At 35.0% G+C, this 13,187-nt stretch overlaps 1 protein-coding gene across 2 annotated transcripts; it reads right to left on the bottom strand.

The window, feature by feature from the left end:
* Positions 1-895: 895 nt before the first annotated feature.
* On the bottom strand, positions 896-4,968 carry LOC137748519 (uncharacterized). 2 transcript variants are annotated; one of them, XM_068488684.2, is made up of 10 exons: positions 4,586-4,968; positions 3,968-4,075; positions 3,735-3,851; positions 3,054-3,590; positions 2,612-2,973; positions 2,421-2,520; positions 2,196-2,255; positions 1,922-2,005; positions 1,662-1,778; positions 896-1,557 (listed from the first exon to the last, which is right to left on the bottom strand). In XM_068488684.2, exons 1-10 carry the CDS (start codon positions 4,655-4,657, stop codon positions 1,252-1,254), a joined length of 1,863 nt encoding a protein of 620 aa, XP_068344785.2. In that variant the 5' UTR covers positions 4,658-4,968; the 3' UTR covers positions 896-1,251. The 2 variants fall into 2 exon arrangements, with proteins under 2 accessions (XP_068344785.2, XP_088541627.1); XM_088685501.1 differs by lacking the exon at positions 4,586-4,968 and adding an exon at positions 4,349-4,433.
* Between the last annotated feature and the right edge of the window lie 8,219 nt (positions 4,969-13,187).

Genomic DNA, 13,187 nt, shown 5'->3' with positions numbered 1-13,187 from the left:
TATTTTCCGTTCAATTATTCCGAGGTGTAACTCAACAATTGGAACCGTTCATTTCGAATGTCAAAAATCATACGAATTAGTAATTGTTTAGCCATTTAGTTATCAAAATTTCATTTCCGCTTCATCTACCAAATTGTGTTTTTGGTTGTTGCACGTCGTAGATGACCAAACAATTTGAATGAGGACCTAAAATATAAACGGTTTCAATTGTTGAGTTGCATTATAGAGTAGCCCGTTAATTGATTGGCCAATTTTGTTACCAACCGTTGTGTCAAGTTTGTCAAGGGCTGAAGGGAAAACCCAAAAAGCAACAAAAAGACTTACATGGAATGATTTCACTGTCACAGTGACGTCTCAAACTAATAATACAATGTTGTGTGTAGGTTCCCCTCCACAACTCTACATTATACAATCACATGACAGTGAACACATTCTGTGTACATTACTCTCCGAAACAGTTCTCTCCCTACTTCTCTTTATTTCTCCCTTGGAAGCTAAAATGTACTGCCAATTTGTCAACCAGAGTTAAGGGCTAGAGTCCTAGAGGTCCCTTTTTTCAATGGATTGAATTATTTTGTTGGGTAGTGTTATCCACACACCCAATTTTATCACTCTTATCAATTTTTAGCCGTCGGGTTAAATAAATTAAAGATCAATGAACAAAAAATAATAAGGGTGTATAAAAGGTAAAAAAAAAGATATGCTAGCAATTAATTTTCACCCAAAAATATCATTTTAGAGATGCAAAATTATTGTACAAAAATCAAACAAAAAGACATCTTGGTCAGGTCATGTGGGGTGGGTTAGCTTATTAGCATACCAGAAATGCTTGCCTCTTTTACATGCTAGGAATCATTCATTCTTTTCGACTAATCAGAATTCGTGTCCGCATTCATGCATTAATCCTCATAGTTTTCGCTTCACCATCTTGCAAAGATACATAAAATTGACTCAAAAATATTGCCCTCTTTCCCAAACCCAATTTTATATGTACTTCAGTACCTTGTTTACTATACCAATATACAAACCCGAGAAAAACTCGCGTCAGGGCAACTCAGGAAAGCACAAACCTTTTGTATTTTGGTCACACTCGACCAGTACATTGGTCTTATCCGATGTGAGAGCTACCGGACCCTATCAAGTTTCCCTCATCAAACCCACCACCATAACCACTGTTCACAAAACTATGCATACTAAAGAATTGGACCAAAAAATTTTGACAAAAAAAAAAAAAAAAAAAAAACGTGTCTGTCATTTCTGTAAGAGCAGCCTGAAGGTGAAATTGTATGGCATTATTTGCACCAACTGTGAAATGGGTTCGTCCCTTCCCCTCCTTTCAAGGCATTGAACTGCCTCATTTCTCAGTTCATTTGGTAGCTGCATGCAAATCCAGTCCACCAATGATTCCAAATCCTTTGCGAAATCGAGTAAATACCAATCCAAAAGCTTGGGGATGATCAGTTTGTTTGTCCTTGAAATGCCAACTGCTGCCTGTATATACTCCCTTTTTGCTGCTTCCAACTCTTCTTCCACATGAGCTGCTGAGTACACTCTCACCTTTTGTTTCACAAGAATTTTTGCATATCAGAACGAACCGAATGGGTTTATACAGACGATTTCACACAAGTTTCGAATCTGAATTAAGTTTGAGATTAACTTACTGCAGGGGAGGACCAGCTTCCGCACGAAAGTGCAAATGTAACCAAGGGTTCAGACCACTCTAATCCGAAAATGCTGCGAGCTTTCATCTCATCATTTTTCGCAGCTTTTGGACATGTCTGTTTTTAAGAGTAGGAAGATTGTGAAACTTAATTTGCATTTTGTAGGCAATATGCATTAGATGAGAGTAACTTGAGTCACTCAACAAAAGTCAGTAGACCATAACCTAAAAGGATAATGAATTTAAGGTGAATATACTTACAAATTTCAAGTGATAAGGCAGTCTTAAAATGAAATGCTCGATTGTAATTGCGTTCAGTGGGTGCCCCCCGACACCTATTGTTGCCTGATGCAAGCACAGCCAATGTCAATTTACGAAAAATTATTGTACAATAGCAGTTGACACTAACAGAAACAGAACATCACATAACGAAGTACTGTGCATGATGCTATGGGCATATAAGGTTAAGGAATCCAATGTGTGTTCGTGTGTGCGTGCATGTCCAATGAAATCGGTAGAGATGGATTGATCTTACCTTTTGCATTAGTGCTACAACCATTTCAGGAGTCTCAGGTATCCCATGCTCTAAAAATGCCTACAATACAAACAGTTTCAAGTACGTTGTTTTCGTATTAGATACACCAGGTAAAGGTGAAAGATACAATCTCTCAATGTATTGAAAAAAATGATTGATCAAACTTGCAGTTGGGACTATAAATATTTGGTTTTCGGTATTTTGGATAGAGAGATGCAGTATTACCTTCATCATGCAGGAATTATAAGTGTTGATCCAAAATGCAAGCTTTTGCTGATGGTTAAGACCTTCTAGACTCACTGTGGCAAGCTTTCCAAGTAGAAACCTGTTGATTTTTATAAAAGACAAATCAATTAAACACAATCGCAAGCAGTTTGATTATTGGAGGACCAAGATTAGACAGACTAAAAACTCACTTTAATCTGTGCATCAGAATCAACGCCCTTGTTGTTCTGTTGAGATCAATCGAACCAATATCAATTGAACGGAGGTGTTTATAGGGGCCAACGTCTATGTCTCTGAATTCCAAACAAATACCATAAGGATCTCGAAACCCTGTCTCTCCATTTGATGCATGAGCAGATAATGTTGATCTAGAACTTCCCAATTCCTCTACCTTGTCCTTCAAACTGCTCATCCTCACAAAAATGCTGGACAAACACTTCACAATGTCCTCAGACACTTTGTTAGGAGTGTTATCAGCTTCCAGAACCCTATCATCCGAAGAACTAGATGAACTCTCATGTATTCTTTCCTGGTCTACTAATCTGCACTCTGGCTGAACAATTACAGGCACAAATAAATAACCACAATGCGTAACAGATTGAGTCTAATTACAACTTTTACAGTACTACATACCTCTAACTTCAAAGAGTCCGAAGATTTTGCCACGGATTCATGTTTCATACGAGATTTTTTCACTGGGGTTACAATTTTAGCAGTTTTCTTGTCAGGAGACTGCTTGTCCTTCGCTGCATTAGGACATAACCAATTCTCTTTTCCTCTACCATCTTCTGCAATAGGTGTGAAGGAATTGGGTTTCCTGGGAGTTTGTTTTCCATTGACTTGCCTGGTAGAACAATTCCCCGTTCGATCAGAGACGATATGATCAGTGGACATCATCCTTCTGCTCGAAGCACAGCGAGCAAGAGAAGGTTGAAGCCTGCTGGCTGATGCTGCTGACATGAACTCATTGTGTGACAAAGATTTTGACCTCTGATGTTTAGAGCCTCGAATCGGGGTCTGCTCAATCGAATCATTCAAAGTTTCGACACTACTCTTGGAGGACAGATTCACGGCCTGCTGATATAGGCCTTGTCGAAAATTAACAACCTGTTCTTCGAGCCGAACAACCTCCTCTTCCAAAACAGCTACTTCAGCCAGAAGTTCTAATATCTGAAACAAAAAGCATCGCAATTTGCATCAATCCAAATGATGTGCATTCTTCATCAATTTCCAATCTTGGAAAAGGGTTCTTCTGGGTTTTCAGAGAGAGAGAGAGAGAGAGAGAGAGGGAGTGAGAGAGATAATTGTACAAACATGTGGAGGGAGATAAGGAGGAAGACGAGGCAGAGCTCCCAATGGTCTTGTAAAAGCCCTTTCCAATGCTCTGTGGACATTCTCTTCATGTCTGAGCTTCTTCTTCAGCTTATCAACCTGCATATTTCAAACCAAACCAATAAGTCAACGAACACATATCAAATAACAACAACATTAAAAGAAGAACTATTTTGCAGATATTAAGAAACCCAATGGAAATGTTGGAAGATTACATCTTTCTGCAATGCCATTTTTCGTTCTCGGTTCGATTTACGCCAATTGATTGCAGTTCTATCAATTCCCATTGCTCTGCTCTTCTGAGTCTCCATTTTCTTCTCCTTCTTTACAAATCCAACACCAAAACAATATCAATGTTATGAGCAAAAAAATGGGATCAGTGTGTCTGAGAAAAAAGGACTCCAAAGGGAGAAACAACAACTGTTCTTTTCTTGAGAAGTAAAAGAATTTTTGGATAAAAAATGCCTCACTTTTCACAGATCAGTCGGAGATTAAACAAAAATGGAAAGAATATTTTGGAAGTAAAGAATATTTAATATCTCATTAGTTATGAAATTAAATGAAAAAAATGGACAAGAAAATTTAAAAGCCTTTACTTTTTCAAGTAAATTTTAAAACCCAATTCAGATGCCTGTTGCCCATATTCAAAACTCCATTTTCAGAAAGGTTTCAAGGTCTAGAAGGCTAGAAGAAGAGAACACAGAATTTTCTTTTTTACTTTTTTCTCGAGAAACAAACACACTGGCCTCGAAATTTGTCAATTATACGACCTCTCAGCTTTAAAGAAAGAAGAAGAATTACAACCCAAAAATAAAAAAAGAAAAGCAACTTACTTTATTAATATCATGGTTCATAGCAGCAGCAGCTTTCATGGTCTGCAGATTAGTGCGTACTCTGGTATTCATCTTTTTTTTATTCTGGAAAAAAAAACAGAGAAAACTAAACTATGATGCAAATTTAATGCATCCTGAAAAGATGAAGAGACGGATGACAACTAGAGAGAGAAAGAGCGAGAGAGAGAGATTATATTTCATAAATGGGTAAGAGAGCGGGAAAGTTGAAGTGGGTAAGGCTCAGAAAAGGAAATGGCTACATTTGCATTTGGTGTTGTTGTTTGTTGGTTCTCTCTCTCTCTCTCTCTCTCTCTCTCTCTCTCTCCCCTCAAACAGAGGGAAGTAAAAGAAAGCAGCAAAAAGAACACAGATGACAGAGTTCTGAAGGAAACAGCAGAAAACGACGAGGTTTTAGACCTTTGAATTTGATAAAGCGTCGTCCAAGAAAAGCGTACAAGATGGACAACAAGCCTACTGCCATTATTATATATAATATTATATTATATTATATTATTTCATACAAACCAATCTATTTTTTCTAATCGATTTCAAACAAACAATCGAAGCTAAAGATTGTAGGTTTTTATTATTATTATTTTTTATTTTTTTTGTCGAAAGTTTATAGGGTTTTTTAGTATGCCAAAGTTTAGAGGTTTTTCAATATGTATCGATGTATAATATACATCACAATTGTTAGCCGTTAGAGTTTTGTTCATTATATTTTTTATCACACATTTTGTTCATAAGATTTTTTTATCGCACATTTAATTCTTTTGGAAAAATGAAACGTGCGATCTTATATCCTTAATTGTTAGATCTTATCAATGTCCTTAATTGTTAGATCTTATATTTGTTCTGGTGCATGTCATGCTTTGGTTTATGGGAAAATTTTTGAAGTTTAAATTGGCAAGCAATGTTTATATTATTAGGTTATAAAATGTAATTTGCAAAAGAAAAAAAGGTTACAAAATGTAGGTTTCTTTCCCTCTCTTTCTTTAAGTAACATTAAATTAAGAAACATGAAAGTTAGAGAGAGATAGGGACAAGCACTAAAAAACACACTCTCTCCTCTCCCTTAAAATTTGAGCGTTTCTTTTTCTTTTTTTTTTTTGAAACCCTTTTGAGCGTTTCTTCTTATGAAAAATATTTAGGAAATTCTCTTAAATTTAGACTATTCATAGATTTTCCATCAATTTATGTTTTTTGCACAATATTTTATAATATTAGCATAAAAATTGTACAAAAAACATGAGATGCACGGCAAAAAATCTCACTTTTGAGTCTTCTTACCATTTTTCTTTTGGGAAAGTGAGAGGAACAAGAATGTGATTTGAGTCGTGCTACTTGCAACTTTTAGCTTTTGTTTGTGTGACAACCCAAAATCTATGGTGATGGATTAACATGCACAAAGCACTCTCCCACTCCAATCTTTTTGATTCCTACTAACTATAATTCATGACCAACCATTCCCTTCTTTTTACCTTTTATTTTTTTGCATCTTCTGTCTTTGGATTCCTTTCGTGAACTCAATTCTTTAATCAACTGCACTGGTTTTGTTTTAATTATTTAATTGGCAACTAATTGTCTTTCCAAGACACGTGTCCTACTAGGATAATTCATGCATGAATGATATTGTTCCAATAAACCATGGTCATTTGAAAATAATTATGGTTACAAAAAAGGCACTTGCATTTTGGAGGTATAATATGGTAGCAAACACTTCTAAGATAAAAAGATGCATATTACTATTCGGTTCATTAAGGTAATAATTATAATCTCAAAATGTATGGTATATGGTATACTAGAATATAGTCGTTATCAGTGCCGAAGCTAGCATAGGGTCATTGATTGTTCACAACCTAAACAACTTCAAAAACTCTATGTATGTTTGTATGTGTAGTGTATTTGTCCCTATAAACGGCTAGGGCAAATTAAATCATAACTTCCTTCTACTTCTTCTTCTATTTTGTTATCATCCATAATTACAACATCCTTCCTACTTCTTCTATTGTTTTATCATCCATATCTTCCTCTTCTCTCTTCTTATGTGCAGCTCTATTGTGATCACCAAGTGATTGATGAAATGCCTTAGTTGAAAAGTCTTGGCAATCTTTAACATTACTCTAAAGTTTCCTATAGCCACGCTTGACAAAGAAGCGTTTGTATACCATAGTAGTTGTTGATATATATTGGCATAAACCTTTAGTAAATGTTGGCAAGAATCAATTGTTCACATCAAGTTCTCAACGAAATGGTCCAATGAAGTTTTTTTTTTGTCGAAAATTACCTCATCATTTGAAAATTCTGGCTCCGAAACACTAATCGCTACCAACTCACGTGTAAATTTATGAATAGACAACGAGTTTTTACCTTAGGGTATAATATTAATAACCAATTCACATATCATAACATAAGTGAATTATTTATGCTACATTGTAGTGTTTCAGTATCATACAATAGTTTTGCGTCTAAATCGTAGACAAATAAATATTAGGAAGTTGTCTACATTGTGATGACAACTACAACGTACTAAACATCTGCAAGTGTGAGAGCCAAGTTACCAGCAGGTATAGGGACAATAAACAACTCATCTTATCATTATCATTAATAAAGTTGTTGATGTACTTGGCCCATGTTTAGTGCTGTAATATAGCTCTCAGATGCTCAAAGATTTATTGATTAATTGTTTTGGTTTATATATGAAAGATTTATTGATTGCACAATAAATTGGCTTTTAACTAAATGCTTTTCAAGCAAAGCAAAAACCAACTTGCAAATTACTGATGGAGAAAGCCAGTTGTTATCTTCTCCATCGTGCAAGAGTATTAGGTAATTAGAGTCTCTTACAATCGACATATTTACTAGGGTAAGAGATTTGGATTAAGTTATACAAACTTGTTATTTTTAAGAGTTAAATTTAAGACCTCTTACTTATAAGTATAGAGAAATATCATTAGACCTCAATTCTAAGTGGCAAAATTTTCAAGGTTGAAATTTTGTAGTAGTTCAATATGTTGTATACACTATGGTTTGACATTCCTTAAATCACTAGATATGATAGTTTTATCTAGAACATTTGAGCTTAGCCATACATTTTTTTAATGTATGTTGAGAGTGAATCTCACATCGAAAAAAGAAGAGATCTTACATGTGCTTATAAGAGATTGAGTTGCTCCCCATATTGCCAAATTGGTTTTTTGAAGGAACTTGAACTTTGTTCAATGTATTGCAAACATTGATGCATATAGCTTTAAATATATGCTCTCTCTAACATTACCTAATAAAAAATAAAAGCAACGAAAACAATATAGTTGCTTTTGAAGTTGAGCTTCAAACTAATTTTTTCCCACCACAACTTTCTCACACCACACCTTACCAAACACTCTAGCAATTAAAAGTTACAAAAAAGAGAGTACAAGCTGTCCCAAAAACTCAACTCCAAGGTCCAAACAGGCAGTAAATCACTTCCTTTAAATTTATATAAACTTCAAAAAGGAAAGAAAAATTACAAACAAAACTCAGAACCCAAATATATAACCATTTGCATTCTCAATCTGGATGAACAACATGAACTTAAAGAGAACATTAAAAGGTAGCCACAATTCTTAAGTGATACCATCACAGGAGTAGCATTAGAAGTAAACTTTGAGAGACCTTCCCAATGCATTTTTGCATAAACAATATATATATATATATATATATATATATATGCATATATAAATAGTATAACAAGCATGCATGATAATAGGACATGGTAAAAAAAACAAGATTAGGTACATGGTCTCAATGATTCATCTGCATTTTTCCTTTTTTTTATTTGTAGAAGCACGTGAGCGTGCGCTTCATTCATTCATGTGTACATTTATACATGTGCGTGCATGGTTCAACTGTGGAAGCAAAGCAAGCAAGAGCATGCCCTCACTCAGTGACTTATCAGTCTCTCTCAGTCATCAGTCTCATGCGCCAGCTCGAATCGATCGATCTACCGACTAATTCAACATGATCATTCCCTAAATTTTTGGTCGGGCGAAAAGCAAAAGCTCTCTCTCATGAAATTTCTCGTCTTAACTTAACCAATGAATCATTTTCTTAATCGAAGCATCAATACTTTCCACTCTAAACATTTAATTAAATACTTGTTAGTTTTACTTTACTTTTCATGCATGTCCTCAGCATTTTATAACTTACAAAACAGATCAACTTTATGTCTAATTTAATTGGAAAGTTCATGTATCAACATCATAACACCACTTGTTATAAAGTTATTAACTGAATGAATTGCAACAACGTATGTGGTGTGTCAAGGATATATCGAAAAAAATTCTTGTCCAAATGAATTCTTTGTAATCATAAGTTGAGGAAGTGACCATTCCGTAAAGTCGAACATGTTGAATGGTAAGTCAGGCATGTATTCATGCCAAAGAAATAATTGTGCGTACGACCTTAATTCCTCAGCCCTCACCTAGCTACCTTATTTCCTTCTACGTAGAGTTCTATTTTACTTTTTTGGGGTCTATGTCAAGACTATGAAGAACCAAATATTAATCTTTTTGCTGATATGCAACGAATATATATCCCCAAAGAAAAACCCTAAATTGCCTCATGAGCTAGGGTAGCCCTATATATTCCCACGATTTGGTAATATAGGTGAGAGTATCTTGTTTGTATAATTTAGCAAGAGAATTCAAACATCATTTAGGTACATATATTGGCATTAATTGAGCCAACTTTGGCTTATATGGTGAAGGTGGCATGTCACCATGTTCAATTAAAGAGGGAATGTCTAAACGTCTGCCAAATCATTCATTAAAACGCCATGATCAATGATTGCTCCATGTTTAATAAAATGTGCAGCAGCTAGTTAAAATTAGAATATAGTAATATACCAAAGAACATGAAAAATGTGCAGCAGCTAGTGTGGCTTACTTCTACATTCATTTCATGCTAAGAGTTTAAATAAAAATGGCGAAATAGTACTGTAGAAAGAACATGAAAAAAAGGAGGGGGGGGGGGGGGTGTTCTAAATTAAACATCTAGGAGGTTTTAGGGTTTCTTTATGGTTACTTAGGGGTTGTCTTTTGTAACACGCGACAATACTATAGAAATCTTGAATTGAATTGGTTGATTTCCATGTATAGGGTAATCTCCTTTATATATACATCACAAGCCTTCGTCTACAAGGATTAGGATTCGTCTACGCTAAACTAATCTAAACAATGAAAAAAGGAATTCAAATGGATGAAGATGAGTACATTGTTAAAACCAATTTGACTAAGCCTCTGTGACAGAAAAAGAACTTGGAACTGACATTGTACAATTCTTACTCCAAATTCTAAATCCAAAACCCGCAAAAAATTCACGAGATGGTCCTATATAACGTGGCCCTTGTTTTGTATTTGAGGTTGATCTGAGGAGCAAGGTAGCGGTCCCAAATTTATACAGGGAGCAAGATGGCCGAGACCCACCATAAAATTTTGAGCTCATCAGTATGTAGCAGTAGTGTAACTGTGAAAGATACTGAAGATTGAGAGGTGAGGTCGAAAGCAAAAACAAAAAAGAAAAAGGAACTGTAACATTTGCTGATGAAGATGTTGATGCAGACTGAGGGAAAAAAAAAAAAAAGGGAAAAGCATGCAGCACATGCAAATAAACTTTATCTAATCCCTTCTCCACCACTCAGTACCGGTGAGTGGTGAGATTCAATTCTAGATTTGGTCTAGGAACTCACTGACTGCGATGCTGTAGACACACACACACACACACACACACATATATATAAATATACACACATACATATATATGTATATGTATATATAGATATATATATATATGTATGTATATATAGATATATATATATATATATATGTATGTATGTATGTATGTATAGACAATTCATAAAAGAAAAGAAATGAAAGAACCCAACTTTTTGTCTTCGTGGATTGATCAACCAACCACAAAATGATCATCCCCTTTAGATTTTTTAGATAATATTCCATACGTAGGTGGTGAAATTTTGAAGGGAATTAGTTTTACATATTGACATAGCTATATATATAGGATCTCGTGCATGCGATCGACCCAAATTCATTGTCTAACCAGCAACATATTCTATTTATTTGACAGCTTACAAGAAAGCATTATCCTCTTACACCCTAGTATCATGAATGCAGTTAACGTATCAAAATGCTGTCGTCTATGTATAAGACGATCATGTAACTATGCAAATGGATTTTTATTTAGAGTGCTAGAGTGGAAATCGCAAAAGAAAAAAAATGAAACCTTGTCAAATTAAAAGATTTGTGTTGATTTTGGTTGTCACAGTGTCACTTGTTACTTAAGGGTCATTAGGCAAGGAAGACCGATCCAAATAAGAAATTGACTATTCATGGAAGCTCATCTAAACCAATATCCCATTTTTGTGACAACTAATACTTCTTTTGTAGGGCTTAGTTAGGAAAGCTTTGATTATATAGTATTACAACATCATATACATCAAAAGAAACTAAATTTTATTCTCTCAGTAATAGTGGTCCTAACCCTCGTTCGACGCTATTGATTATGGTTACGCGCCACTAGAAAACATTTTACAATTATATTGAAAAGAAATGAATTTAAAACTTATCATAATCATAACTCTTTATTTAACATCATTTGCCACTTAATTTGGCTAACCCTAAGGGTATGCGCTATCATGAGCTAAAGTAAGATTAATTTGAGTGCAGATATTGAAAACCCAACCTTTTGGTAGCTGAGAATATGTGGAAGATATTGGTAAATTTGGCACTATATGAGTATGATTGGTTTTGACTCTTGAGGCCTTAACTTGGTTATCCACCATTTAAAGTGCATATATACCAATTAAGGACACCATCTCATTTGAGCTCAGTGGCTCAACCACTTTCTAGTGGGACTGTGGGAGGACATCATTCACTGCAGTTTTCACATCTCTTACCATACATTTTACACCATTTTCTGTTTTGGTTTAATCTTTTATAGAAATTATAATCCCCACGGCGTTCATCGTTCAATTTTTTTTAATGGTTGGTTTTAGAATTTTAGTAGTGAACATACCACTTCAAGAAATACATAATCATTTTGCTGAAATAAAATTACTATAATATAAAATTTTGTTTCTCTGTCTGCGTGGTATATTTGTTTTCAAGTGATTCATCTTATAATTTGAGTGTTACAAAAATAAAAAATAAAAAAACTGTAGTAGGCCTATTTGACTAAACTATTCTTAAGGAATAAAGAGGGGGAGGCTGGCGGCAATAAGAAAGAGAGGAGAGAGATTTAATTTTGGAGTAATGTTATTCATACCATCTTTTGTACTACATTTTCATACCTCCTTAGGTGACATTTAATGTGAATAGTCACATCATTTGAATTAATCAAAATTTTAAATTTAGTTCATTGTTTAATAAACTAATAATTAAGAAAAACTAGTTAATTAAATGATGATTGTGGTATACAAGGAGTCTTTCTCCTTCATTTCCTTGGGTTTTGCATATTTTTCAAATGATGTAGCTGTCTATATCAAATGCCACCTAAGGTGGTATAGAAATGTGGTATAAAAACATGGTATGAATAACATTACTCTTAATTGTGAGGTGTGTGTTGTATCACCCTATTGTGCCTTTATTTATGGTAGTATGATATGTTAAATCCTTATCCTTTTAGGATTACAACTCTAATAGGATATTAACCACTAAAAGAGAATATTCAAAGATATCCTTAGATACACTAGGATTTACACAATTACATTCCTATTGTAAATATGACTGCAACTCTCCACGGTTATACCACATCCACCTGGATTGTTTCAATCCGTAAAATGATTTCCTCAATCTAATAGAGAGCGTGTTCTGTGGTCTAGAACTATTTGAACCAGTCAATGGAAGTCTTTATGGAACTTTCATGTAGATTTCTGTATCTAGATCCCCATAGAGATACGCAGTTACCACGTGCATAAGCTGCATATTCAGTTTTTCAAAAACTACCAAACTGATAAGGTAGCGGAATATTATGACGTCCATTACGGCTGAATACATCTCCTCGTAATCAATCCTAGGGCACTGAGAGAAGCTTTGCACTACGAGGAGTGCTTTGTATCGCACTATTTCATTTTTCTTATTACGCTTCCTCACGAAAACCCACTTGTAGCTCAGAGGCTTCATATGTGGTGGAGTAGGAGCTATAAGTCCAAACACCTTACGTTTCGCAAGCGAATCGAGTTCGACTTGGATTACTTATTTCCAGTTTGACCAATCTGTTCTATGTTGACATCATCAACGGAACGTGGTTCAATGTCATTGCTAAGCATGATGTCAGTAGCTATTGTGTACGCAAATGCATCGTCGATGATCATCTCATTCCGATTCCAAACCTCATCCAATACTGCGTAGTGGACCGAAATCTCGCGATTATCTGGAGGTCGTGTTGTCTCATCTAAGACATCACCGTAATCTTGAATAACCTCATGCGTTGGAATAGATGAGTGAGTGATGGTCGGATTCAAACTAAGGTCACTAGTTTGTGCTATTTTCCTCTTTTGGGGTTGTGAATCCTTTAAACCAAAGGGTCTGCCACGCTTCAGGGTCGA

The sequence above is a fragment of the Pyrus communis genome, chromosome 2, assembly GCF_041283825.1.
Source record: "Pyrus communis isolate YQ-2024b chromosome 2, ASM4128382v1, whole genome shotgun sequence".
NCBI classification, from domain to species: domain Eukaryota; kingdom Viridiplantae; phylum Streptophyta; class Magnoliopsida; order Rosales; family Rosaceae; genus Pyrus; species Pyrus communis.
The sequence above is the reverse complement of the archived record's forward strand: the minus strand, read 5'-3'. Positions and strand labels throughout refer to the sequence as shown.